The 23898-nt window shown below is 43.2% G+C and overlaps 2 protein-coding genes across 4 annotated transcripts in view; one reads left to right on the top strand and one right to left on the bottom strand.

Annotated features, from left to right (window-relative positions):
* Positions 1-23898, top strand: part of CAPSL (calcyphosine like) — a 34911-nt gene that overhangs the window by 6522 nt on the left and 4491 nt on the right. For 2 of the 3 annotated variants that reach the window (XM_045565635.1, XM_045565636.1), the window contains exons 2-5: positions 9066-9202; positions 15273-15450; positions 15737-15946; positions 20729-20832. In XM_045565635.1, the coding sequence (XP_045421591.1) occupies positions 9066-9202; positions 15273-15450; positions 15737-15946; positions 20729-20830 (627 nt within the window). In that variant the 3' untranslated portion in view covers positions 20831-20832. Of the gene's footprint in view, positions 1-9065; positions 9203-15272; positions 15451-15736; positions 15947-20728; positions 21078-23898 lie in introns of those variants that run through there. The other variant, XM_045565634.1, reaches the window with a different exon arrangement.
* Positions 11803-23898, bottom strand: part of IL7R (interleukin 7 receptor) — a 54725-nt gene continuing 42629 nt past the window's right edge. Inside the window, exon 8 of the mRNA XM_045565632.1 lies at positions 11803-12002. Coding sequence (XP_045421588.1) covers positions 11985-12002 — 18 coding nt within the window. The 3' untranslated portion in view covers positions 11803-11984. The remainder of the gene's footprint in view (positions 12003-23898) is intronic.

Here is a 23898-nt window from a genome sequence, read left to right as displayed (position 1 = left end):
GAAAAAGGGCAGTGGAATGACATTTGAATCAGCCAGCTGGCAGTGTCTGGAAAGTCCGCTGTCATTCAGATTCTCCAAGGTTAAAACTACCTGTAAGAACGTAAACTTCCAAGGGTCAGAACCTTGACTGTTTCACCCATTGCTATTGTGTGGCATGTACTAGGAATTGAATAAACATGTTGAATGCAGAACCAAGACTAGGGCAAGACAAAGTAGGTGCCTAGGGTATAATATTTAAGCAGACACTCACTCTCAGGCTTGGGCAAGTGTAGGGTGACATTTGCACCCTCCTGAGACCAACTGCCTCCTTGAACATTACACCTTTGCCTTATTTCCCAATCCTGGTTCAGTGAATAAAATGAAATATGAAGATGTATGAAGTAAACATTTTATAACAATGATATTTATGGGAGAGATTATTTTTTAAATGCACCATATTGTAAATATTAAAATGAGGACTTAATTCACATCCCAAAGATCAGCAGAAAGAATTAAATACTGTGATTTAGCAGAAATGGGCTCTAGGAAAACTTACCTATTGACAGTGGCTGCAACATGAATTTGAAACAGAGGAAATTTGGTAAGGTGCCAGACTTCAGTGACATCTTATTTCCACAGTATGTTCATGCCACTTAAGTACGCATTAAATACTTTTAGTGGTACATGCAAGCTGGTAATCCAAATGAAAAATAGGTGTTTCATATATTCACACATTGCAGAAATAATTTAAAAAATAATTTGTGGGAAAATAGTAAATGATGTGAAAGATAATCAGTACAGGAGTTTTGAGTTTAGTCCAAAAAAACCTCACACATCACTTTATTAAAACAACGAAATAAACAAAAATCTATTGCTGCAAGAAGAAGAGATTCAATAAAATTGTTCATGTCAACCAGATGGAGTTTACACTGAGCCTTAAAGTTTTAAAAACCCAAGCAAGGACCTGAGGTGGGAGAAGGGTCGTGTTTAGGGACCCACGAGCGGCCTGGCTTGTCTTGCAGTGCTGTCCTCACCCTCTGCTGTGGGGAAGTCCTACTAGAACTCCAAGGCGGTCTTTTCCCTGAAGCATTTCCTTTCCTTCATCCGTTGCACAGACCTTCTCTGAGTCCGCAAAGCAATTTATCAGCACCTTGACGTTGCTGTTGAGTGTGGTGACTTGGGAAGAACTGCAGCTCAGCCCTGGCTCTGCCACCCCCTAGTGGCACATCCTCAGGCAAGTGACCCGGGGTCTCTGGGTCTCTGTTGATTTACTGTAACATGGCAGTAATATTTGATAGCACCCACCACATGAGGCAATGTGTTAATGTGTGCAAAGCCCTTAGCTAAGGGCTTGGCCTTAGCGTAGTTACAATTATTACTACCACTTTTTTCATTTCGTGCCTTTATCTTACCCTGTTTTATGTTATAGGCTTTCCCCATAAGGCCTTACTCCTCTTACTAGAAGGTGACCTTGTATTTCCCATAGCTTACGTTCTCAAACCTAGGTGTGCATTAAAACCAGCTGAAAACATTAAAATGCATTTCTGCAGCATCCACACCTGGAGAGTCTAATTTACTGTTTGGTGAGGGGTACGGGCATCTTCATTTTCCAACAGCACCCACCGTGGTCCCAGGTCTTTCTCTATAGCAGGGCTTCTCGATCTCAGTACTATGGGCATCTTAGACTGGATAATTCTTTGTTGCCAGGGGCTTTCTTGTGATTTAGTGGCATTCCTGGCCTCTACCCATGAGATGCCAGTAACACTCTACCCTATTTGCATTGCAACAACCAAAAATGTCTCCAGACATCATCTCCTGGCGGCAACCACAAGTTGAGTTGGGAACCATTGCTCTATATGTCACGTGAAGAACTAGCACAGGGCCTTGTGTAGCTAGTGGTGCTAAAAGCATGCTCATTTGAATTCAGCTCAGATGGACAACGAAGTAACTCTCACAATGTCAGCAACACTGACACATCCCCTTTTCTGGGGCTTCCAAGTCCTCTCCTGTAAAAACCAAGTCTCCAAACAGTCTGAGTCTTCAATTTCAGTCTCTGGGGTTGGAGGTGGGGGGCGCATCAATATTTATTCCCTTCCTACCTACCTGCTAGGCTATTCTCAACACCTGGTGCTATCGTTTGAATATTTGAAATTCATGCTGAAACTTAATCCCCAATGCGATAGTATTAAGTGGTGTGGCCTTGAGGAGATGATTAGGTGACAACAGTTCCTCCTTCATGATTGAGATTAAGGCCCTTATAAAAGTGGCTTCACAATGTTTTCAGCCTTTCCATCTTTTCTGCCACATGAGGACACAGCATTTGTCCCCTCTAGAGGATGCAGGGTTCAAGGCACCATCTCGAAAACAGAGAAAGAAGCTGTCACTAGACACCAAATCTGCCGGTACCATAATCTTGGACTTCCCAGCCTCCAAAGCTGTGAGAAATAAATGTATATTGTTTATAAGTTACCCAGTCTATAGTATTTTGTTACATCAGCACAGCTGTGCTAAGACACCTGAAATGCAATATTATTTCAGAGGGACTGCCTCTACTTGGTAGTAATAATTAGTTTATTGAACAGACTGGAGTCAGTGTAGATGGTACTGAGTCTAAATCAAAATTTCAATCTTAGACCCAGTTTCCAAGTAGAGAAATAGTGAAACCCACATCCTGTTGTTCCCCGTCCCCCTGGGGGACAGTCTTGATGCTCAGGACCAAGCCCCAGCTGGCAGAGATGGGGGACGTTTTGACTTGGTTGAGAACTTAAAAGGAGGCAAGTATTTTACGCTTCTTCAGAACTAGTTTTTGAAGCCCTACAAGTTTAATCACCTGCTGCCTGCTCTCTCTGTTGCCTTTCTCCTTTCTTCTCTATACATAGTAGAATGTTTTAAAACCACGTGGCGCTATTGCAGCAAGCCCCGGTGCCTTCCTTTTGAAAATGGCTAATGTAACGCACAGGTATTTAACAGTCACAGAAATGCCTACAAATGTTCCTAAGGCAAAAATCATCACATAGTCTGGCTGTGGGGAAAATGGGCTTGACGGCGAGAAGAGGCAGGATGGGCGTTTGGAAAAACTGGACTGTTCTGCAGATCGTCGCTGTTTCACACGGCTGGACTTCCGTGACCTGCTCGGTAGCACGGCTCCCTTATAGCGCACGCGGTCCCCGTCTCAGCATCCAAGCAGCGGGGTGCAAAGAAAGGCTGTCCAGGCAAAACCGGGCCCAGCCATCGCGGTGCACAACCCTGCCAGGAGGGGGCCTGCTTCCGTCCTCACTCCTCACATCTCCTCTCCGCTCGTCCGTGGCACTTGCTGTGCCTTCATGTTACCCTAACTCTGTCCCTCCCTCTCCACATTAACACAGGTTAACTCTCCTCCAAAGTTCATCCGAGCTGAGTAAACCTGCATCGGTTCCCTGGGCTCTTTCAAGCAACCATGCCTTTCCTGGAAGGAAAACCAGGAGTGCAGTGTCAGAGAAACCAAAGCAGGGCGAGTTTTTAGAGGGGGGGGGGGCAGTGAGAAGTTTCCTCTGGATTTTGCAAGAAAGAGTATGTGGAAGCCCTTGGCGCTTTACAGTGTCTGGATCAATGAGGGCAGCCTTGCTTCCCAGCAGTAAGATCCACTTCTCTGCAGGCTGGCTGTAGACTCTTAACCCAGCACGAGAGAAGAGAGGAAGAGAGGGAGGGAGACGGGGAATGCAATTCAGCTGACTGCCACCAGAGGGCACCAAAGACAACCAAATAAAGTGCTAAAGTGCAGGCTGGGGTTAGGCTTGCACATTTCCCTCTTCTCTTAAGGGTCAGCTGAAATTTGTCCCAGAACCCTACTGAAAACCATGAAGAGACAGATCTCTATGTATTTTCGGCTTTCCACATCCTGTCCTACAAGGATTTTCAAAATCCAGGCAGACAGAGAGGCAGTGGCGGGCCGTTGTGCACCAGGACAGTGGGACGAGGCCGCCTTCACTGGGCCCATTGCTACAAAGTCTCCTTTGGCTTTGCTGCCGGCGCCTCCACTCGGCCTATACTCCCAGATCTCCAGGCCTCTGTGAATGTCCCCTCCTACCAGCCACTAGGATTGGGGGTGGGGAGCCCCAAGCGGGAGCTCGGGGTCCCTGCCCCTCCCTCTCCCTCAAACTGCACCGTTGCCTCTTGCCGTCTTGAGTGTCTCCGTGTCCCTCTGTCCACACTGTCCAGACAGCGCGCCTGGATACAGTCTCCTCCTGGGCAGCCTGTCCCCCTTCCCGTCTACTCGCTACACTTTAGGATACAAACTATCAGTCCCCTTTCGGAAGCCTGTGCGGTCGGTCGCCTGTTGCTCTCAGTACAAAATCCAAAGCCCACCATGGCGCCCCAGGCTCTTTGGGGCCTGGTGCTTGCTTACCTGCTCAGTTTCATTTCCCCGAATTTCCCCTTTCGTACTCCCTCCCCGTCTTCCCGATCTTCATCTCCCCCTGCCCCCATCCTCCTCTTCTGCAGTCATACTAAAATACTTGCATTTTTCTAATTATACTAATTTGTTTCACTTTGGCCTAAGCACTGGTACGTCTTGGTCTGAAATATACAGTGCCCTTCCTTCTCCCCGACGGCCCCAGCTTGGATGACTTCCACCTTCCGTTAGGATTAAAGCGTAGACATCACAGGAGTCTCCGGGAAGCGCCACTCCCAAGCCCGGCTGGCTGCGCTCTCGGGATGTGTTGTGGCTCAGTGGGGACACTGCGGGTCCCCAGCCCCCGCTTCCAGGCTCCAAGCACTGTCTTCCCCCCTGTGTCGCCGCACCCCTGGCGCAGTGCTCGCGCTCACTGAGCTCTTAGCCACCTTCGCGGAGGGACCGGACGGCCGCACGCCCGCGGGCCCGTGTGCCGACGCCGCGCCGACACTGGGTGGCGCTGCGGCCGCGCCGTCGGGAGCGCAGCACCTCCGGGCCCTGCACCGCCTGGCGGGACGCCGGCTCTGGTCACCGTTCGGGCTCCTGGATGTTTGAGAGAGGGTCTTCCAGCCCCTAAGAGCACATTCAGGAATAACATCAATAGGGTGTCGGGCAGATGTGGGGCGGGAGGGGAGGGCAAGGGCAATATAGGTAACCTAAACTTTTCTACCCCCATAATATGCTGAAATAAAAAAAAAATGCGATGTACAGAAGAAAGGAAAAAGAAAAAAAGAGAGAGAGAGAGAGGGTCTTCTGGAGTCAGGGACACTTTGCCGGTGCTGTGATGTCGTGATGTACATTTGGGGACAGACTCCTGCCCTGGTGCTTCAGAACTCTCAGCATCGCCCTTTGTCACCAAGACCCTACCCAATCCTGCCTTGCTCAAAAGATCCAGGTCTCGGTAAACTTTATGTTCTGCTTAAATCCCGGTCTTCCGAATTCAAACTTACTAAGATTCTGAGCTATTCAAAGGCTTGGTCCTCCTAGTAATCCCTCACCCCCCACCCCCTGCCCCTGCATAGTGCCTTGAAAATAGTACACGATGAATATTAGGTATCGGCTGATGAACTGGGCCACTACATATTTAAATGACCAAGAAGGACGGTTAATATGGGCATCTCAAGTTCCATGCTAGGGTGACAGGAGAAATGTAATTTAACCCTCCTGTATTTATAAAATTAGACTCCAGAGGTAACTGGATAGGGTCAGCCTCAGGAGGCAGGACAGCTTGGGATATGGGACTCTCTGTCCCCCTCTTCGTGGACTCTGTCCTGTTTTCCTATGACAGAGCTCCGTCGAATTGTGCTCTGACATTCTTACGTATTATCCACAATTGTGGTGGAGTAGAAAGAGCCCTGCTTAGAAACCAGAAGCCCTGTGTTTGGTGCTGGCCAGGACTGTTGGGCAAGTCACTTTACCAGCCCAAGCCTTGGTTTCCAAGTCTGCAAAATGAGGAGACTGCGCTGGGAGATCTTCAGGGGTCTTGCAGTCGGAACGGTGTGTGGATTTGAGCCACATGCCTGTGTGACCTGTGCCAGTGAAGTGACCTGATTCCTCTGCACTTCAGTTTATTGGTCTGTGAAATACAAATGACAGCTGTAACTAGCTCATGGGCTTTTTTTTTTATACTTTAGCTGTCCCTTTTGCCAAGATGATCATGTGCCTGGCACACTTTTTAATTTATTTTTTAAATTGCCGGGTAAAATTATATGTATTTACCTTGTATAACATGATGTTTTGAAGTATGTATAATTGTGAAATGTCTAAATCTGGCTAATTAACATCTCATTTTTTTTAAAAATGGAGTTGAAGTTCACATAACATAAAATTAGCCATTTTAAAATATACAGTACATTCATAATATTGATTAACTACCACTTTTATCAAGTTCCAAACCATTTTCATCACCCCAAAAGCAAACTCTATACCTACTAAGCAGTTTCTCCTCATTGCCTACCCCCACCCAGCCCCAGGCAACTACTAATTTGCTTTCTGTCTCTATGAATTTAGCTATTCTGGACATTTCACAGAAATGAAATCAAACAATGTGAGACATTTCGTGTCTGACTTCTTGCACTTAGCATAATATGGTTAAGGTTCATCCACAATATGGCATATATGAATACTTCATTCTTTTTTATGGCTGAATAATATTTCACCGCATGGATAAACCACAGTTTGTTTATCCATTTATCCATGGACGGACATTTGGGTTGTTTTTACCTTTTGGCTGTTGGGAATAATGCTGCTATGAACATGGGCATATATGTATTTGTTTGAATTCCTGTTTTCAGTTCAGCTCACAGGGGTTTTGCCAGGACTAGATACATACTTACCACCTAATGGGGGCATAATGGTTTCCTTTAATATTCAGAAGGTTTGCAAAGAAGGCCCCACTAGGAATCTGTCTCAGATCTGGAAGCCAGAGCTCACTTTCCTCCCACTGCTGGTTTTTGGTCTATGTTTCTCTTCATTCCTCACTTGCTGTCATGGATAGTCTGGAAAAACGAGAGCAAATCAGGTGGAGTAGACAAGGCAGGGGAGAGTAGGGGGAAATGAGGATGGGAGGTGGGTGGCTGGGGACAGCCAATGGGCAAGTATCACAAAGCAAGGTGAAGGGGCAGGAAAGACAACAGTGGTCCCAGGATGGAGCACGACCCTGGGTGGGTCTAGAGAATGAGGAGGGCGTGCTGTTGATGCCAGTTTCTGCTTCCATAGTGGGACTGGAGGTGTTGGGGGGTGGCTAGGACTGCTGCCACTAGCAGAATATGGTCAGGGCAAGAGACAGCTTAGGCAAGGACAAGTAAAGGAGCAGGAGATGGCTAGATGAGTGAATTGTGTTCTTGCACATGAACACAGGACCTGGCTGTGATTGAGGGATGTCATTGGTGTAGAGTTAGGGCTGGAACCTGGGGATGAGCTCTGGGAATTGCCAGCTTGAGGCCAGGTGGCAAACTAGTAATAGGCAAATGCCAGTTTTAAGAAAACTAATGCTGCCAGGAAGGCAAACAATCTGGGCTGCAGATGTCCTTGCTGGATGAGAATCGGAACATGCTCTTTGTACGCGCCTGACACAACTAGAGATGGAGGTGTCTAAGAGCGGTGTGTGCCACCATCTGGAATTCTGAGGGCAGAGGAAGGCTCTGTGTAGCTTTAGACAAAATAATTGTTTCCTAATGAGAAGTAAAGTGGCTGGGGACTCAGGCAGACAAAGGCCTCCTTCTTGGCTCCGGGTTCAAGAGAACTGAGAGGAATTACTACCCTCTTCACCTATATGGTGGAAATTGAGATGAATGGAAAGAAGCAGGGATCCTGTATGTTGGCTGGTGGACGGCTGCAGGAAGTGGGCCAAGTTAAGTGTGTGCATCCCTGATTATCTATTCTGGCCTCAGTTTTGGCTTTAGATTCCCTTCCCCCAAAGGTGAATGAGTCCTTTGCAAAGTAGACCCTTCAGCTTGCATTCAGGGAGCAACAGCCTTAGCACAAGATATGCACAAATCCAAGGGTTTCCATCTTTGATGAAACTAATTTTGTCCTAATGGAGCACTCAGAAGAAGTGCCAAAATTTGGCCAGGGAGGAAGCCTTTGAACTAAGGGTGGAACTATTCTAACCATTGTAACATCATTTTTCTACACCTTAAACACACCTTCACACCCTTTCGCTCCTTGGTGTTTTCATTCACAGTTCACATGAAAGTGATATCTAGAATCCTCCATTTACTGGGTCAGTGGGCTCGTGAGGATTACTGTTTTTTGGAGATGGGATGGAATTCAAAGACCATCTAACTCAATCTTCCATTTAGCAGAGGAGGAGACAAAGGCCCTGAGACCCACTCAGATGTCACTGGATTGGTGGGTGGGGGGTGGGGGATTGAAGAATCAGGACTAGAACGTGAGTCTCCAGGCTCCCACACCAGTGCTCTGCTCACTGTTGTGCAAGTTCTGAGCACTCAAGTTTGCACGTTCCTCGAGGACCATTCAGGAGGCAGTATTTCACTGCACCCACCCTCTCCCCTGTTTCTTAATGGTTAAGACACAAAAGACAGACTGTAAAAAAAAAGAGATCTTGTATATATTTGTCAGGAGAGAGATAATGTCTTTTTACCATTTTTTTTTTCCTGTCCTGAGAACTTTGTCTGTTGTTCGAGGAGACGGTACTAATTACTGGTAAAAATCATTAAGCCCAAATGTTGAGAATCTCCATCAAGATACAAGTAACACAAATCAAAGTTTAGACCAAAGAGGAAAATAGTAAATGTGGGGTCAATAAAATATGGAAAATTCTAAATAAAAGAATATGGCATACGAAGTTCGTTCAAAAAAGAGACTGTAGAGAAACTGGGTGACTTTTTTATGGAGGGAAGAGGGCTTTGGAAAGATTAAAGCACATTGGGAAATGGTGGTATATTTAAGACTGTTGTCCAGGCTGGAGAAACCAGATGTCCTCAGGACTAGATAAGTAAGTAATAAATATGCCAGGCACACAGTTGGCGTAGTTAAAAATTGGAAATTCTGGGAGGTTTGAGGCTGTTCCTGGGAGGTTTGATAACACAGCAGGCTGTAAATTTCCTTCTCAGTGAGGCTGCTGTCGCCTGTTCAGCCAGAGGCAGGTGGTGAGGCCTGAGCTCTGCTAACGTGCTGTGAATTCCCCCCTCAGATGGCGGGGACAGCGCGCCACGACCGAGAGATGGCAATTCAGGCCAAGAAAAAGCTCACCACGGCCACCGACCCCATTGAAAGACTCCGACTGCAGTGCCTGGCCAGGGGCTCTGCCGGCATCAAAGGACTCGGCAGGTAGGGTGGGCCGTGGGGTGGCAGGGATGGGGTAGAAAGGCAGGGCATGGCCAGGTGGGGCTGATGTTGGCTGTGTGGTCTTGGGCAAGTCATTTCCTCACAGGGGCTCAGTTCTTTATTTGCAAAATGCAGAGTTTGGAAGAGTTGATCTCTGAGGTCCCTTGTGAGAGTTTTTGGTTCTTAGTCTAGATTCAGCAAGACCCATGTCTGCTACAGGAGAGTGCGGCTGCTGGGACGACATGGGTGAAGGAGAGGCATGCCCAGTAGCAGAGATGCCCAGCAGGACAATGGAGAGAAGCTCCCCGAAGCTGTGATAATAGAAGCATATTGGAAGAGGGAGGAAGGAACGGTGATTTAGTGATTGCAGATTTGGAGTTTTGCTCTCAGGCAGCCATGTCTCACTCACCTCTAGGGGTACGGGAATTGCTTGTCAGATAACTGACAGCTCACTGCAGTGGGGTTCTCCCAGTTGGGTAGGTCCTGCTTGTGGCCCTCTGACAGTGTGAAGTCCCGAGGACTGAGAAGCTCAAGGGGAAAGGAGACTGTGAGCCTCCCGTGGGCAGTCCTTGTGCATTGTAATAATCTACATCGGGCGCCTGCCCTGGGCCAGGACTTGCACACATCTCAAGGGGTTCACGGGTGAACAAGCTTCTTCAGCGCCCATGGAGAACTCAGAGTGAGGAGAATAAGAGTGAAGTAAATGGCCTCTTGCTGTGAGATATGTTAGAGAAGTACAGGATGCCCATGGGAGGGAAATCCAGCCTTGCACCCAGGGATTGGGAAGCCTTCACTTCCGGTGAGGCACTGAGCATCTGGGATACCATTTGGAGCAGTCTCAAGTCTCTGTCTAAGCCCAGCTCTCTGAGGGCCGGGCTGTCACAGTCCAATGGCAAGACCAGCCCACTTTGCTTCAATATTGTGTCACTTCATCCTCGATCTCTTTTGTCCTTGGTCCATATCATTGTCCTTGGTGCACACCTTGGAGGAACCCTGCCCTCTACCTCTCCCTGGTCCACTCAATCCAATCCCTCCTGCTGCCCATGCTATCTCCACCCCACACCCCCTGCAGCCTGCACCTGCGCCAGCCCTTCCACTGTGAGCCAGTCTACTGTGAACAGATGCCATCTCATCCTCAGCCTTTGGCCCGAATGTGCCCTCTGCCCACCTTACTGGCCTCACCCTTCCCCAAGTCTCTCCTCAACTGTATGGGAGGCTGCTCCTTCCCCTCTACCCCTGCCTTGGGGTCAATTGATGGCTAAACACTCTTTTTCAGTGTACCCCTGATCCCAGGTGATATCTCCCACCACCACTTTGTTCATTTATCCCTTCCCCATAAATCCTGTCTTTGAAAGACATCTCTCCAGGCTCAGCTCTACCACCTGCTCACCTCCAGGACACTCAACATTCTGTGCAGTGTTGGCTCCTGGAACCATCTCTCCACCTTGACTTGAGTCCTTATCCTGGCCAAGATCAGGATGACTTTATCATTACCTTCATATCTTCATTTTTAACACAAAATTCTGGTGGTTTTCAACAGTATATGTTCTTCCTCAGTCATTTCTAGTTACTTTGTAAATATAGATATTTTTCAAAATCTATTGTCATTATCTTTAATTCACCATACCTCTTGCCCTCTCCTGAATTAGGTCATCTTTACCCTGGCCCCTGGCCACATGCTTGGCATTGAGTCCTCTCCTGAGCTCCAAACTCATTTCATAATTTATTCTTTTCTTTTATCAGGAAGGACTAGCTAACTAACCAAGTACCCAGTGAATATCTCTACATAGTTGCTTTACTATTCAAGACAAAACAAAAGTCAGCATTCCCTCTTGCAGGCAGAGCTTTCCCTGAAGTCCCTATTCTTTTAATGGTATCTCCACTCTTCCAGTTCCCTGGGTGGGAAACTTTAGAATCATCTTCATTAACCCACCACATTGACTTCTCTTTTTCTACAGTATCTTGCAATCTCTTTTCTTATTTTCATCTCAATGGCTCAAGTGCAGCCACTCAACATCTTTCCCCCGGGCTCTTACTATAGTATAATATTCTTATTGGTTCCTTTGCTTCTGAGCTTTCAGTCCTCAAGTCACTCAACCCACTATTGCCGAAGTTCACTTAAATGATTATTTTGATAGTGTTACTTCTCGTGGAAGTCATGAAATGACTTTCAGAAAAAATTTTATAATAATCTCAGACTCTTTAGCGTTTAGGAGCATTTAAAATTCTTCTGATTCTGCCATTAACCCAACTTTCCATCTGAATTTCATTATTTTTTTCTTCAGAGCTGTACTTTGGCTTTCTCAAATGCCCCAATATCCTAGAAACTGCTGTTGGTCTGAAATGAGTCCTGTCTCCCTTCAGTCAAAGCCACTGATCATTTTTCTTAGTTTCTCTCTCTCTCTCTGTCTCCCTCTCTCAATAAATTTCTTGAGGACAGAGACTGAGTGTCATTCAACTTTGTATTCCTCCTCACAGGGATTAATGCAATGTGTGGCACATTGTAAATGCCTAACCAATGAATTTTATTGAATAACACATGGTAGTTTCATAATAAATTATTTATTTCAAATTTATTTATGTTTTACAAGGAAACTGGTAAGTTCACTTTCTGTCGCACTGCTGTATATTCCTTAGTTAATTTATTTATTCATTCATCCAGTCAACAAATATTGAGAGTCACCACTAAATGGCAAACATATAGTAGTAAACAAACTGTCATGGTCTCGTCTCTCATACAGCCCATGGATGTGATCCCCTTGTTCAAAATGTTCTTTCTTGCGTTTTAAATGAGAAATGTGACCTACAAAAGAATAGGAATTTGTCATTATTACATATAACTAACATAGAGAAAAGCACAAGTTGAAACTTGACAATTATACATTATTTTAGCATTAATAAGGAACTTAAAATCAACCATTAGAGTCTGTTATAGACAAACAAGACTCAGGTTTGGCACAGTGGCTCACATCTGTAATCCTAGCCATTAGGGAGGCCGAGGTGGGAGGATTGCTTGAGGCCAGAAGTTCGAGACCAGCCTGGGCAACAGTAAGACCCCCATCTCTACAAAAAATAAAAATAAGAAAATTAACCAGGCTTGGTGGCACAAGCCTATAGTCCCAGCTAGTTGAGAGGATGAAATGGGAGGATCACTTGAGCCCAGGAGTTTGAGGTTGCAGTGAGCTATGATTGTGTCATTGTACTCTAGCCCAGGCAACAGAGTGAGACACTATCTTAATTTAAAAAAAAAAAAAGAAAAGAAAAGAAAAGAAAGAAAACTGAGACTCAGGGGTTATAAAATGTGCCCAAGATCACACAGGTGGTTTTAGTGGTAGAACCGGAAATCAAGAACAGGTTTTCTGAATCCCAGTTAAGAACTCTTTCAATGTGATAGACTCTCAGCAAAATATAAAATTTTTGGAGATATGCTGTGGGTAGTGGGGGATGGTGGAGGAAGAGGGAATGTGTAGCAAAGAGTGAGGTTACAATGTGGTGTGATGAGATTGATAGAAGGACCTCAAGCACTATAATTAAACACAATTAGAAGATATCAGTGTTCTTATCTCTCTGCATCCACGCCCACGCCAACATCTATTACAGCAAAGGCAATATATGTAACCTAAACATTTGTACCCCCGTAATATGCTGAAACAAAAAAAAATAAAAAATGAATAAATAAATAAATAAATAAATAAATAAAATACCAGGGAAAAGAGAATATACATGATTTCTTCCATAGAAAAAGATAGGGACACCATATATTTGGAGGTGATGAGATATAGCTGGAAATAATGAGGCATGTTTCCAAGTGAGGCTATTTGCAGCTAGCACAGTGTCCATACATTTTGGGGAGTCAGTGGATATATGTTTAAAAAATGAGAAGCCATCTTTACATTTTATGCTAAGTGGAGACTTTATACAGAAAAATAGGTACAATAGGGTTTTCGAAGTACTTATCTACATTTTCTGCTTTTCTTTAATTGGGAGATGGGAAGACTTTGGGTCCTTTGGGTCTATTAGCAAAGATGGGAGCTTGAAAAATGTTACCTGTTTTTATTTTTTAAATAGACTACTTTTTAGAACAGTTTCAGATTTATAGTAAAATTATGAAGATACTACAGAGGGTTCCCACATAACGCCCTCACCCAGTTTCTTATTATTAACATTCGACATTAGTATGGTCACATTTGCTACAAGTAATGAACCAATATTGATAAATTATGATTGAGTAAGGACCACAATCTGTTCATATTCCCTTAGTTTTTACCTAGTGTCCTTTTCTGTTGCAGGATCCCATCTGGGATACTGCGCTGCATGTACTTGTCACGTTTCCTTAGACTCCTCTTGGTTATGATAATTTCTCCAACTTTCCTTGTTTCTGATGATCTTGACAGGTCAAGTAGTTTGTAGGATGCCCTTCTATTGGAACTTGTCTGATTATTTTTTCATGATTAGACTAGAGTAACTGGTTTTGGGGACCACAGAGGTCAAGTGCCATTTTGATCACCTCAACACAAGGATGAGCGCGATCAATGTGGTTTATCCCTGTTGATGTTGACCGTGATCACCTGATTGAGGTAGTGTTTGTCAGGCTCCTCCAAGGTAATTACTCCCACCACCCTCCCCATACTGTGCTTTTGGAAGGAAGCATTTGTGCAGAGCCCAGGCTTAGGGAGTGGGAGTAAGCTTCCCCTCCTGGAGGGCAGAGTATGTACACAACTTATCTGGAGTTTTTCGGTAAGGGAAATGTGTCTTTTCTCCTCCATTTATTTATTTATTCCATTATTTATTTAAACCAATATGGACTCATGGATATTTATTTTCTACTTTGGGTTATAATCCAACATTGTTATATTGACCAAATTGTTCCAGCTTTGGCCTTGAGAACTCTTGCAGTTGGCCCCTATGTCCCTTTAACATATCTCCACCACTGTAGTTGTTCAATTTTTAGCATTTGCTTAATTTATGATACTATAAGATTCTCCAAGCTTATTTTGTCTACTTCATGCCTCAATCCTAGAATCAGCCATTTCTCCAAGAAGGTCTGTTCTTTTCATAGGGGAATGGATGTAGAAACCAAGATTTAGGCCCTAGATGTGCTTATTGTTACTCAGGTGGTGTTATTTCTAGGTCTTCTCAGCTGACAGAACAAGGAAATATATGTGTGTATACTAACCTGTGTATATACACATATCTATAAATATTTTTATACATAACCATCTATGTCCATATTAAGCTACACACGAGTTCATACTGCTGTCTCCAGTGCAAGCCATCACCCCATGGATCATTTGAGCTGCCTCCCCTAGCTTATCTGTAAGTTCCCATTCAGCTGTGAGCACCCAGCTCCCGTTCTTTCTCATCCCCTTGCTTGGTTGTCCGATTCCAGTGTACACGTACAGGAGTATCAGAATATCAGCTAGAGTACAGTGATTTTGTGCAGTTCCTTTAGTCTTGCAGACTCTACTCATTTCCAAAGTTATTTAAATCAGCACCTTTCTCTCCCACCCCTTTCAGTGAGGTGGTTTATACTTTTGTAATACAGTGAGGTTCTTTTGTCACAATTTGCATTTGTTCCTGGGGTCCCCTGACTTCCTAAATGGTTTTTTAAAAGTCCATCCACATTAAGGTTTCCTCTTTGTGCTGTAAAGTTCTATGGGTTTTAGGAGATGCATACTGCCGGTATCCACCATCTTAGTATTATACAGCATGGTTTCATTGCCCTAAAATCCCCTGTGCTTTGCCACTTCAACTCTCTCTTCTCTGCCTCATCTTTTTACTATCTCTGTAATTTAGTTTTGCCTTTTTCAGAAAGTCATATAATTAGACTCATACTGTGTGTGTGTGTGTGTGTGTGTGTGTGTGTGTGTGTGTGTGTGTTTAAAGGTTTAATTTCCTTTCCGATGGGCTGGGAAGAGGCTTTCCAATTTTGAAAGGGATGGTGCAGAGGAGAATCTAAAACTTTTGTATATTACTTTGAAGAACATTGACAGTAGTTTTCTTTTTAAATCTTTACACTTACACCTTCTTCTTTGTGAGTTTCTTCTTGTTTTTGTGTGGGTATTTTCTTTAGAGTGTTTCGAATTATGGATGACAATAACAACCGAACCCTTGATTTCAAAGAATTTGTGAAAGGGTTAAATGATTATGCTGTGGTCATGGAAAAGGAAGAGGCAGAAGAGCTTTTTCAGAGGTTTGATAGAGATGGAAATGGAACAATAGACTTCAATGAATTTCTTCTCACATTAAGAGTAAGTGGCCTCGTGAATCAGTGTATTTGTTAAGTTTGGCTTTCACGTGGTTTGGGTTGGCTATTTTGAGGTTTTGTTTTTAGAAGTTGTTAGTACACTGTTGAGGGGATGGGCAGAAGACTGTGAACAGGTTTAGGCGTTTTTTAAAGCAATCATAATGCATATTATTTCATGGCACATAAACAGTTTTTCATCATTGAGGAGAATAAGATATTTCATCACGTATAGTACAAAAAAAGGCTCATTTGACCATGTATGTCTCTGTGTGCTTTTTCTATTTATGTAGCCTCCAATGTCCAAAGCCAGAAAAGAGGTAATTATGCAAGCTTTTAGAAAGTTAGACAAGACTGGAGATGGTGTCATAACAATTGAAGACCTTCGCGAGGTATATAATGTAAAACACCATCCAAAATACCAAAATGGGGAGTGGACCGAGGAACAAGTATTCAGGAAATTTCTGGATAACTTCGATTCACCCTATGACAAAGATGGATTGGTAAGTAAAAGAGCTCAATCTAAGGGAAATTTCTTCTATTCAGGTTGAAATTAGGAATGGGAAATAGGTCCCAAACCTTAAAAACCTCAACACATTGATAGCATATTTGTTATAAATGGAAGTAAAATATTTCCTTGGGAACCATCTAGAAAGTTGAAAAGTAAAGTAATAAAATATGTGTGTGTGTGCACACCCATAGACACATATATTGGTATATATTACTAGGGGATCCACCTACCGCTAACTACCTGGCATCTGGAGAGTGTGGTGTTTTGATTAAAAACCCCATTTCATGGTTACCATATTCACCACACTCAGCTAGTCGCATTCCAATGAATTAGACTATAATAAAACATATTTACCTTTAAAATGAGAAATAATTCAATTTTCTGGAACAGATTTACAAGGCTTTTCAGGATGCTTTAGGGCCTCTGCATTCATTCTTATGAGCATCATTTGTCAGCACACTTTGCTCTGTGGAAATGCCATTTAAAGGCAGCTTTTGATAAAGGGAACACCAGATTACAGAAGTCACTCTGATTTCTTTAGTATACTTTGAGGTTAATTTGCATTTCTAAAGTGAACTTGAACCAAAAGCAACCACCTTATCTCCATTAACTTTTTTCTTCAAGTTACAAATGCATAGCTTGGTAGGGTACGTACGGAATTACATTTCCATGACTGTGTCTAGGCTGAGATGAAAATGTCATCTGTCTTTTATCAACAGACGTAAGTGGACTTATCTTTTAAGCCAGGGCCACTTCTGCTCTTAGGTGACGTAAGAGTTTTGTGTTAAGGGAAGGGCGTTGTCTCCTTGGCAACAGTCAGCATCAGCAGAACGCTAGGGTTTGTTATCTCCCAACCCCTTTGCCACACAGGAAGAGATTAGTGGAAAGGGGGACGGGAATAAGAGAGTGGTTATGGGAAGAGAAAATAAATCTTTCCCTTTGGAAGGGAATTTCCCCCAACTTTTTTCATGAAACTTTATGATGCACCCCATGAGAAGGGGTGGGAGACAGGAAGGGGGCCTCTCTTTCCTTCCTGCTGACATCCTCCAGTCAGGGACAGAGAAATACCCGCTATTTGGGGCTAAGGAATTGTGCAGGCAGATTAATGAAAAGGGGGCCTAAATTCTGTAGGGCAGCCAAATGCTTAGGGACAGAAATAACAGAACTGCATGTTTTCTTTCGGTATTGCTGGCCTTTGATCTCTGAGATGTCAGGGGAAAAATAGCCAACTGCCATTTCCCCAAATTAGCCCAACTCTATGTGGATCCCAGAGTGTCTTTGCTTTTTTTCTGCAGGTGGTTCCTCCTCGTTACCGGGGGAAACCTCAGCAGCCCTTTTCCCTAACCCAAGTCACAGTAGCCAGTGGCTATGATCCAGCTGATTTAAAGTCCCCACCCACCCTTTTTGACATTTATCTTAATAGGTCACATTAAGCTCTCAAATACTCATAAAAATTATTGAGATTTTTAGTAGTTAAAACATTTGATGTCACCCGAGTATCACAGAACTTCTCTGGCTGTCACGGCCACCACCAGGGAGTGTGTGCTCATAATGCAGATTGCTAGTTGCACTGCAGATCCGCAAAGTCGGAGTTTTTTTGGGTGGAGCCCTGGGCTTTACAATTTTAATAAGTGTGCCAGATGACTTTTATACACATTCATATTTGAGGTCCTTAGCTCTATTGATTACTAAATGTAATGTACACATGAACCTCATTTAGCATAATAATGAATCTGGGCAATATTTGCTGAGCACATACCAACTGGGCATTGTGCTAAGGGCTTAACAAGGTTATCTCATTTAATGGAAATAGTAAAAATGTTTCTGAAAAGTGACATGTGATTCACACTTTTGTACATTGAGTTATATTTTAAATGTAAAAAGAATTGTTGATGTAGAGGAACTCCTTGATAAATTCTTTTATAAAGGGGATAATTAGCCCCTAATTTACCTTTTGCAAATTGAGTTGTATATTAAGATTTCTTATGGTGAAATATAGTTACACTTGTAAGCCAGTGTGCTCATTTATGGTTAAAAATATATCCAAACAAGACAGAATTTAGAATAATGCAAAATATTAGCATAGTCCCTATCCAAGGATGATGTTCAAATTTATGAACTTTTAATAATTGAGGCTAAGCTCTCAACTGCTCATAAAAGTTACTAGGGTTTGCAGCAGCCATAAGATTTGATGTTGTAAATCCTGTACTATTATTGCCCCACTCGGCTCGCATAGCAGCCTGTGCATCAGAAGCTGTTTGGATGGAGGTATGAAAGCAACCAAATAAAGGTGTGAAACAGACCTTCCTCACCCTTATTCTACCCCTAAACCCCACTACTTATTTTTTAAATATCTGTGTTTTGAACTTTTCAAGTGTGTATATTACTTTGTAATCACATTTTTAAATGACTCTTAGAACGTTAGCATTTCAGGGTGTATGAGTCTTACTGCCTCATCCATCTCATATACAATTTTTAAGTAAATAAAAATATTTTAGGTATTTTACTGAGTACACGTAGTAATCTAACCTTGTTTTAGGATTTTTCTAATGAGTCTAGAGCTGAGAAAAAGGGACAGTATTGTGACTTAGACATTTCCACTGACCCCATCTGGGACCTTCCCCAGTACATAGTATGCACCTTGTCAAATAGATAAGGACAGCTTCGTCAAGAGGCCTGCTGAAAGTAGGAGTGTCCATTCTCTCATTTTTTTCTAATGTCAAATAAAATAAGGAATTATAGTAATTACTGAGGAATAGTAATTTGCTATGATGAAGGCAAACATACAGAAGGTAAGAGATTTTGTGATTCAGGCCATTCCCAGCATAAACTGAGCCTCAGGCAACAAGCAGACACCTAGCTAAGAATAACTGATGGCTTTTTCAGAATTGATCAAGTACATTTGCTCTAACTTCTGGTTTGATGTAGTCTGACTTCTGGATGAGGTTTGATGCTCCCCTTATCTTTTGCCCGTCTTGGATTCCTTCTTCATTCTCCATTCAGAGCCAACTCAACTCCAGGTCACCCCATCCCACTGGGGGAGTTTGGGATTGAGAGATGGGGTGACAATATTCTTCTCAATCATATCTTGGTGTATCAGTTAAGGTTTGCATTCAATTGGAAGTAATAATAGAAAATCTTATTCCACAGTGGAATAAACAAATTTGGTTTTATTTTTTATTCTACATAATGTCCTAGGTTCAGTGGCTAAAGGATAGCAGAGTTGAGGTCTCTGTGATTCTCTTGGTCTTTCCTTCATAATCTCAAGATGCCTGCTTAACTTCACTCAGTACATCTGAGTTTTAGGCAGCAGGACAAACGGAGGGAGAAGGAAAGGATGAAAAAGAAACAGAGCCTGTGTCAAGAAAGCAAAGCTTTCTTAGAAATTCCTATCAGATTTCTCGTTCTATCTTATTGGTGAAGATTCTATCACTTGGCCATCCCTAGCTGTAGCTGCAAGGGAGTCTGGGAAAGTACATTTTTAGTTTTCCTTTTTTTTCTTTTAACCCTCAATTCATATCTGAAGTTTTTCAACTTCTGTAGTAGAAAAAGCCAGGTACAGGAATATTTCAATGGATGTGGAGTATGTCTCTTTTAATGTCTGCTACCCTTGGTCAATAAAAAAACAATAAAAACAACACAAAAATATTAGGAGTTTGATAATTTTTAAATTTTAGCCATAGAAAATGTTCCTCAAATTGTCAAATTAAAGTGCACAGTCAAAATGGCTCATGGTTCTGTGAATAACTCTTATCACTTTACTTGATATTTACTTTTGAAATTATCCATTACTTGTTTGACTCCTCCACCAGCCCTGTGAGCTCTTTGAGGCCTAAGACTATCTTGATTATCTTTGATAGTCTCAAACATTAGTGTGCACAATAATTAACTGGGATGCTTGGATTCCACCACTTGCTTCATAGATTCCGACTCTGTAGGTGTGTAAGCCGATCCATGCTTTGGGCTACACTGACTGGCACAGAACTCAGTTAAACAGGAGGACAATTCTTTCCCCATATCAACTAATCATGACAGCCAGTGTAGTGAAAGTGGAATGTACATATCATCTGTTCCTATTATAAAAGAAGACTAATAACTGTTTTTCTTCTCTCCGAAAGGAAAGTAATGTAAAATACTGGCGTAGATAAACACATCAGTTGAAATTCCAGAAACACAGTCATAGTTATAAAGTGGAGAGAGAACATGGGGTGGGAGGGAGGTGTGGAACTGGGGGTAACCTTTTTGCTCATTCTGGGCCTTTAATGAGTAATTTGTGTCTTAGAAAAGCATGCAACCCAGGAGTGCTTAACTGGAAATCTGTTTCTTTACCTTCAGGACAGAACTCCATTTTTTGAAAGGAAAAACATTACTAATCTTGACAGAAGGACATGACATGCTGTCTCTGCTGTGTCACAGACAGACTTAGCTGCAGTTGAGGAACACTTGCTTCTTTCTCTGAGTTTCAGTCTCCCTTATCAGAACGGACGGGCTCCTGCTCCTAAGGAAGAGATGCCAGCCAGTGTCTCACTTTCCATTTAGGTTGGCCTGGAAATTTGCAAGACTTTCTTCCTCCATTTCCCTCCACCACCCTCACTGCTATCCTCAGCTTTACTTTTTCTCTTGTTTTAGATCTGTTCCTCATCCGTGATCACCAAAAAACACCTCTCTCAACTGAGATTCCCCTTCTATTAATACTTACAGGTACGGAAGGTGGGCCTCTGTTGAAGGAGGGGGAAGCAAAGTATCGTTTTTGTTTCTGACTTTTCCGCTGCAGGTGACGCCCGAGGAGTTCATGAACTACTACGCAGGCGTAAGCGCGTCCATTGACACCGACGTGTACTTCATCATCATGATGAAAACCGCCTGGAAGCTCTAAGTGTATGACCGGGGACTGGGCCTTGGGGACAGCCACATGGCTCCAAGTGATTAAACCTCAGCTCAAAACCAGGATTATATTTGATTTCATGTTCATCTCAGTGTTTCTTTGGTATCAACACACTATATTTTCTAAGGCTCAAAAAACAGGCAGAAATAAAGGCACCAAGTAGTCAGCTGTGAGCCTGCCTTCTCTGAGGCTTTTTATTTTGCTCTAAAATGGAATTGAATAAAATGAGATCTGCAAAGCTCCTAGTGCCATGGTTGATACACTCAGGCGTCTAATCATCGTTAGGTTTTTTTCCTTGGCCATTAACAGAAGTTTGAACATTTTAGTTATAACATCTATTCATGCACCCACAGTCTGTCTTCACCTCCTTTTAGATGGTCCATTTGTAGGTGACAGAATTCATCTATTTTTATGACTTACTATAAATCTTTAAGTGTTTCAGTCCTAATTTGGGGACCAGAAGGAGACCATGTGTTAGCCTCAATTTCTAACTGAATTGTATTGAATTGTTGAGTTCCACTGCTCAGGGTTTAGGGAAGCCTCACTTTGGCAAATAGGTTTAAAATGACATTTTTGGTGTTCATTTTAAACAGTAGTGTGAGTGGAGACTGTTTGAGCAGTCGATCCATGACTGTTCAAAGTATTCCTGTGGCTAAAGTTTCAAGGCTGGGCTGTGCTCTTGGATTTCACGTGGGACATCTGGCCCTGTGAGTAGACAGACCATACCAGCAAGCCCTCCCCCGGCGGAATGTTTCTCTCTCCCCTTCCTGCTTTCAGCCAATCATGTTGAAGTTCCCACCAGCACTAGGAGGTTGGATGTGACTTGACTAGGATCATAGGCTTTTCCAAAGCAGGTTTTCCATCTTGACATTTCTTGGTTTCAAGCCTCCACCTCCCAGCACTAAACTGCAGCTTCTTATTGTGTGGGAATCTTCCCACGAAAGGCTATTAGAAGTGAAGGCAGCCCCAGCTGCTGGAAAGTAGGTAGTGAAACTATAGCTCTCCTTGTGTGTGTCTGAGGCCAGAGATAAACATAGTGACCAGCCTCTGGTTATGGTGCTGCAGGCAATGCCCACCCTGCCTTATTGCTCAGGGAAGTTCCTCTTTTCCTCCTTTGTTCCTGGCTGCCTTTATTCACCCAGTTTGGGACCTGGATTGGGTTAATGGTCTCCTTTAAGATTTTATGTGTTTAAGTGGCTCTGGACTCAGGGTCCGAACACACTTTCCCATGTTTTGTACCAATTCACTTGTTAATGGTTTATTTTACAGACTTGGAAGTTGAGACCAGGATATGTATTGATTGAAAAATCATGAAAACAGGTGCTGCCAGACAAGAATTATAGCAGTCATTACATAAGGCACTGCGCTTTGTTTCTTGTTGAAAAGCTCAATTCTCGTTTATTCTGGTGACAGGCTGGACGAGGGACCTTTTTCTTGAGATGGTTGCAACCCTACATCAAAAAACTAGTAAGCTAGTTTTTTTAAAATTAATTCTACAAACCTGTTTTTTATTGGATTTATTATCTAGGCTTATATAGAGGGTGATGGGCCAAAGATACTAAGTATTATGGAGAAATATATGGAAATTATGTAGAAAGCCAAAAGAAATTATGAAGAAATGCATTTTAAAAATCCGTGTTTTTGCAGCCTATACCTTACAGATTGTGGCCAAGGAGAGGATCCCTGCTTCCTGGGCATGGTGGGTTTCAAGACTCTTGCTCTAATTAGATTCATGTCTTTGATTCTGGGTATGACTCATGCCTCTGCTTAACTGGGGCCATAGAGTGAGCATGTGATTCTGAGCAAGGGCTAGGTAGCAGCTATCAGCTTGTCTTCCCCAAGTGGCACTTTGCTTCCTGTCTAACGGAGGCACAGGGCACAGCTATCCGATTTTAGATAACTCGGGCCCCACTGTGTATTTGGTTACATTCAGTTGCCCTTCTAGGAGTTTGGGTTCTGGGCCCACCAGAAAGATTCCACTAAGGCCCGTTCACCCTCTCAAAACAAAACCTCTTAATAACCTCATGGTCAAGGATCACTCCACTCCCATTCTCAGTCTCATCTGTGATTTCTGGCATAGCAAGGAATCGTTCATTATTTAGCTCTACTCCTTTTAACAATGGTGGGAGGATCAGACATGAGTCATTTAAAAAAAACGATTTGCTAACATTTTTCTGGGTGTATTTGCTGTTTATTTAACTTAGAGATTTTAAACCTTACTCTGTTTACAATTTTAAAAGTAAGCACTTAGTTCAGATGACAAAACAATAAAACATCTTCAAAACATCTCTCGGGAGCATCTCACCTGTTGGGTAAGGACCCCAGATAGGAAATTAAGCACACAAGCAAGCCAAAGAAAAGACGATAAAATGGCTAGCTTTTTAATTAAACAGGAATTACGTATGTAAACATTCTGCAAATCAGGATTTGTCAGAACAAGCCACCTGTGCAGTACTGAGTCTGGGATTCTAACTCCCCCAGAGGCAAACCCATGCGAGAATGGCCAGAGCCCCTGCCAGCTGCTGCCAAGTTGGTGCACATCGTACTGAGTCACCTGAATTCATTCACAGTGCAAATGAGAAACCCAAGATGTGAGGGCTGAATGGTAGACTTAGAGAGTTCTTCTCACCAGTCTGTGGGGCTGGTTTTCTCAGTCATCTAAACCTTGATAGGATCTTCCCAGGCCCAGATGGCACCGTGGAGGACCATGCACTTGTTCTGTGTGATTTGGCAGCAGGCATGGAGTCATGTTTCACACCCTCCCAATGGCTTTTTAAGGTAGAGCTGTGTGTTCTCCATGTTGGCTGCAGATTGACTTGGCACCCCTCAGTCTGAGGGTGGAAATACAGCCCATCAATAAATATTTATTGAGCTGTCTGCTCTATCTTTGAGGATAGAGCAGTGAACTAGAATAAATGCAAATATAATAAAACCACTGGCTTTCCAACTAAACTAACAAGCCACAGTTGTTAAGAGACCAAAGTGGGCAGAGAGAAAGAGGGAAACATGCCCCTTCCTGAATCTCATCCAGCCTCTGAAGCCAGGAGATTTGGGGCCCT

Source organism: Lemur catta, chromosome 12, assembly GCF_020740605.2.
Source record: "Lemur catta isolate mLemCat1 chromosome 12, mLemCat1.pri, whole genome shotgun sequence".
NCBI lineage: Eukaryota > Metazoa > Chordata > Mammalia > Primates > Lemuridae > Lemur > Lemur catta.
This window is presented reverse-complemented; position numbering and strand designations above follow the sequence as displayed.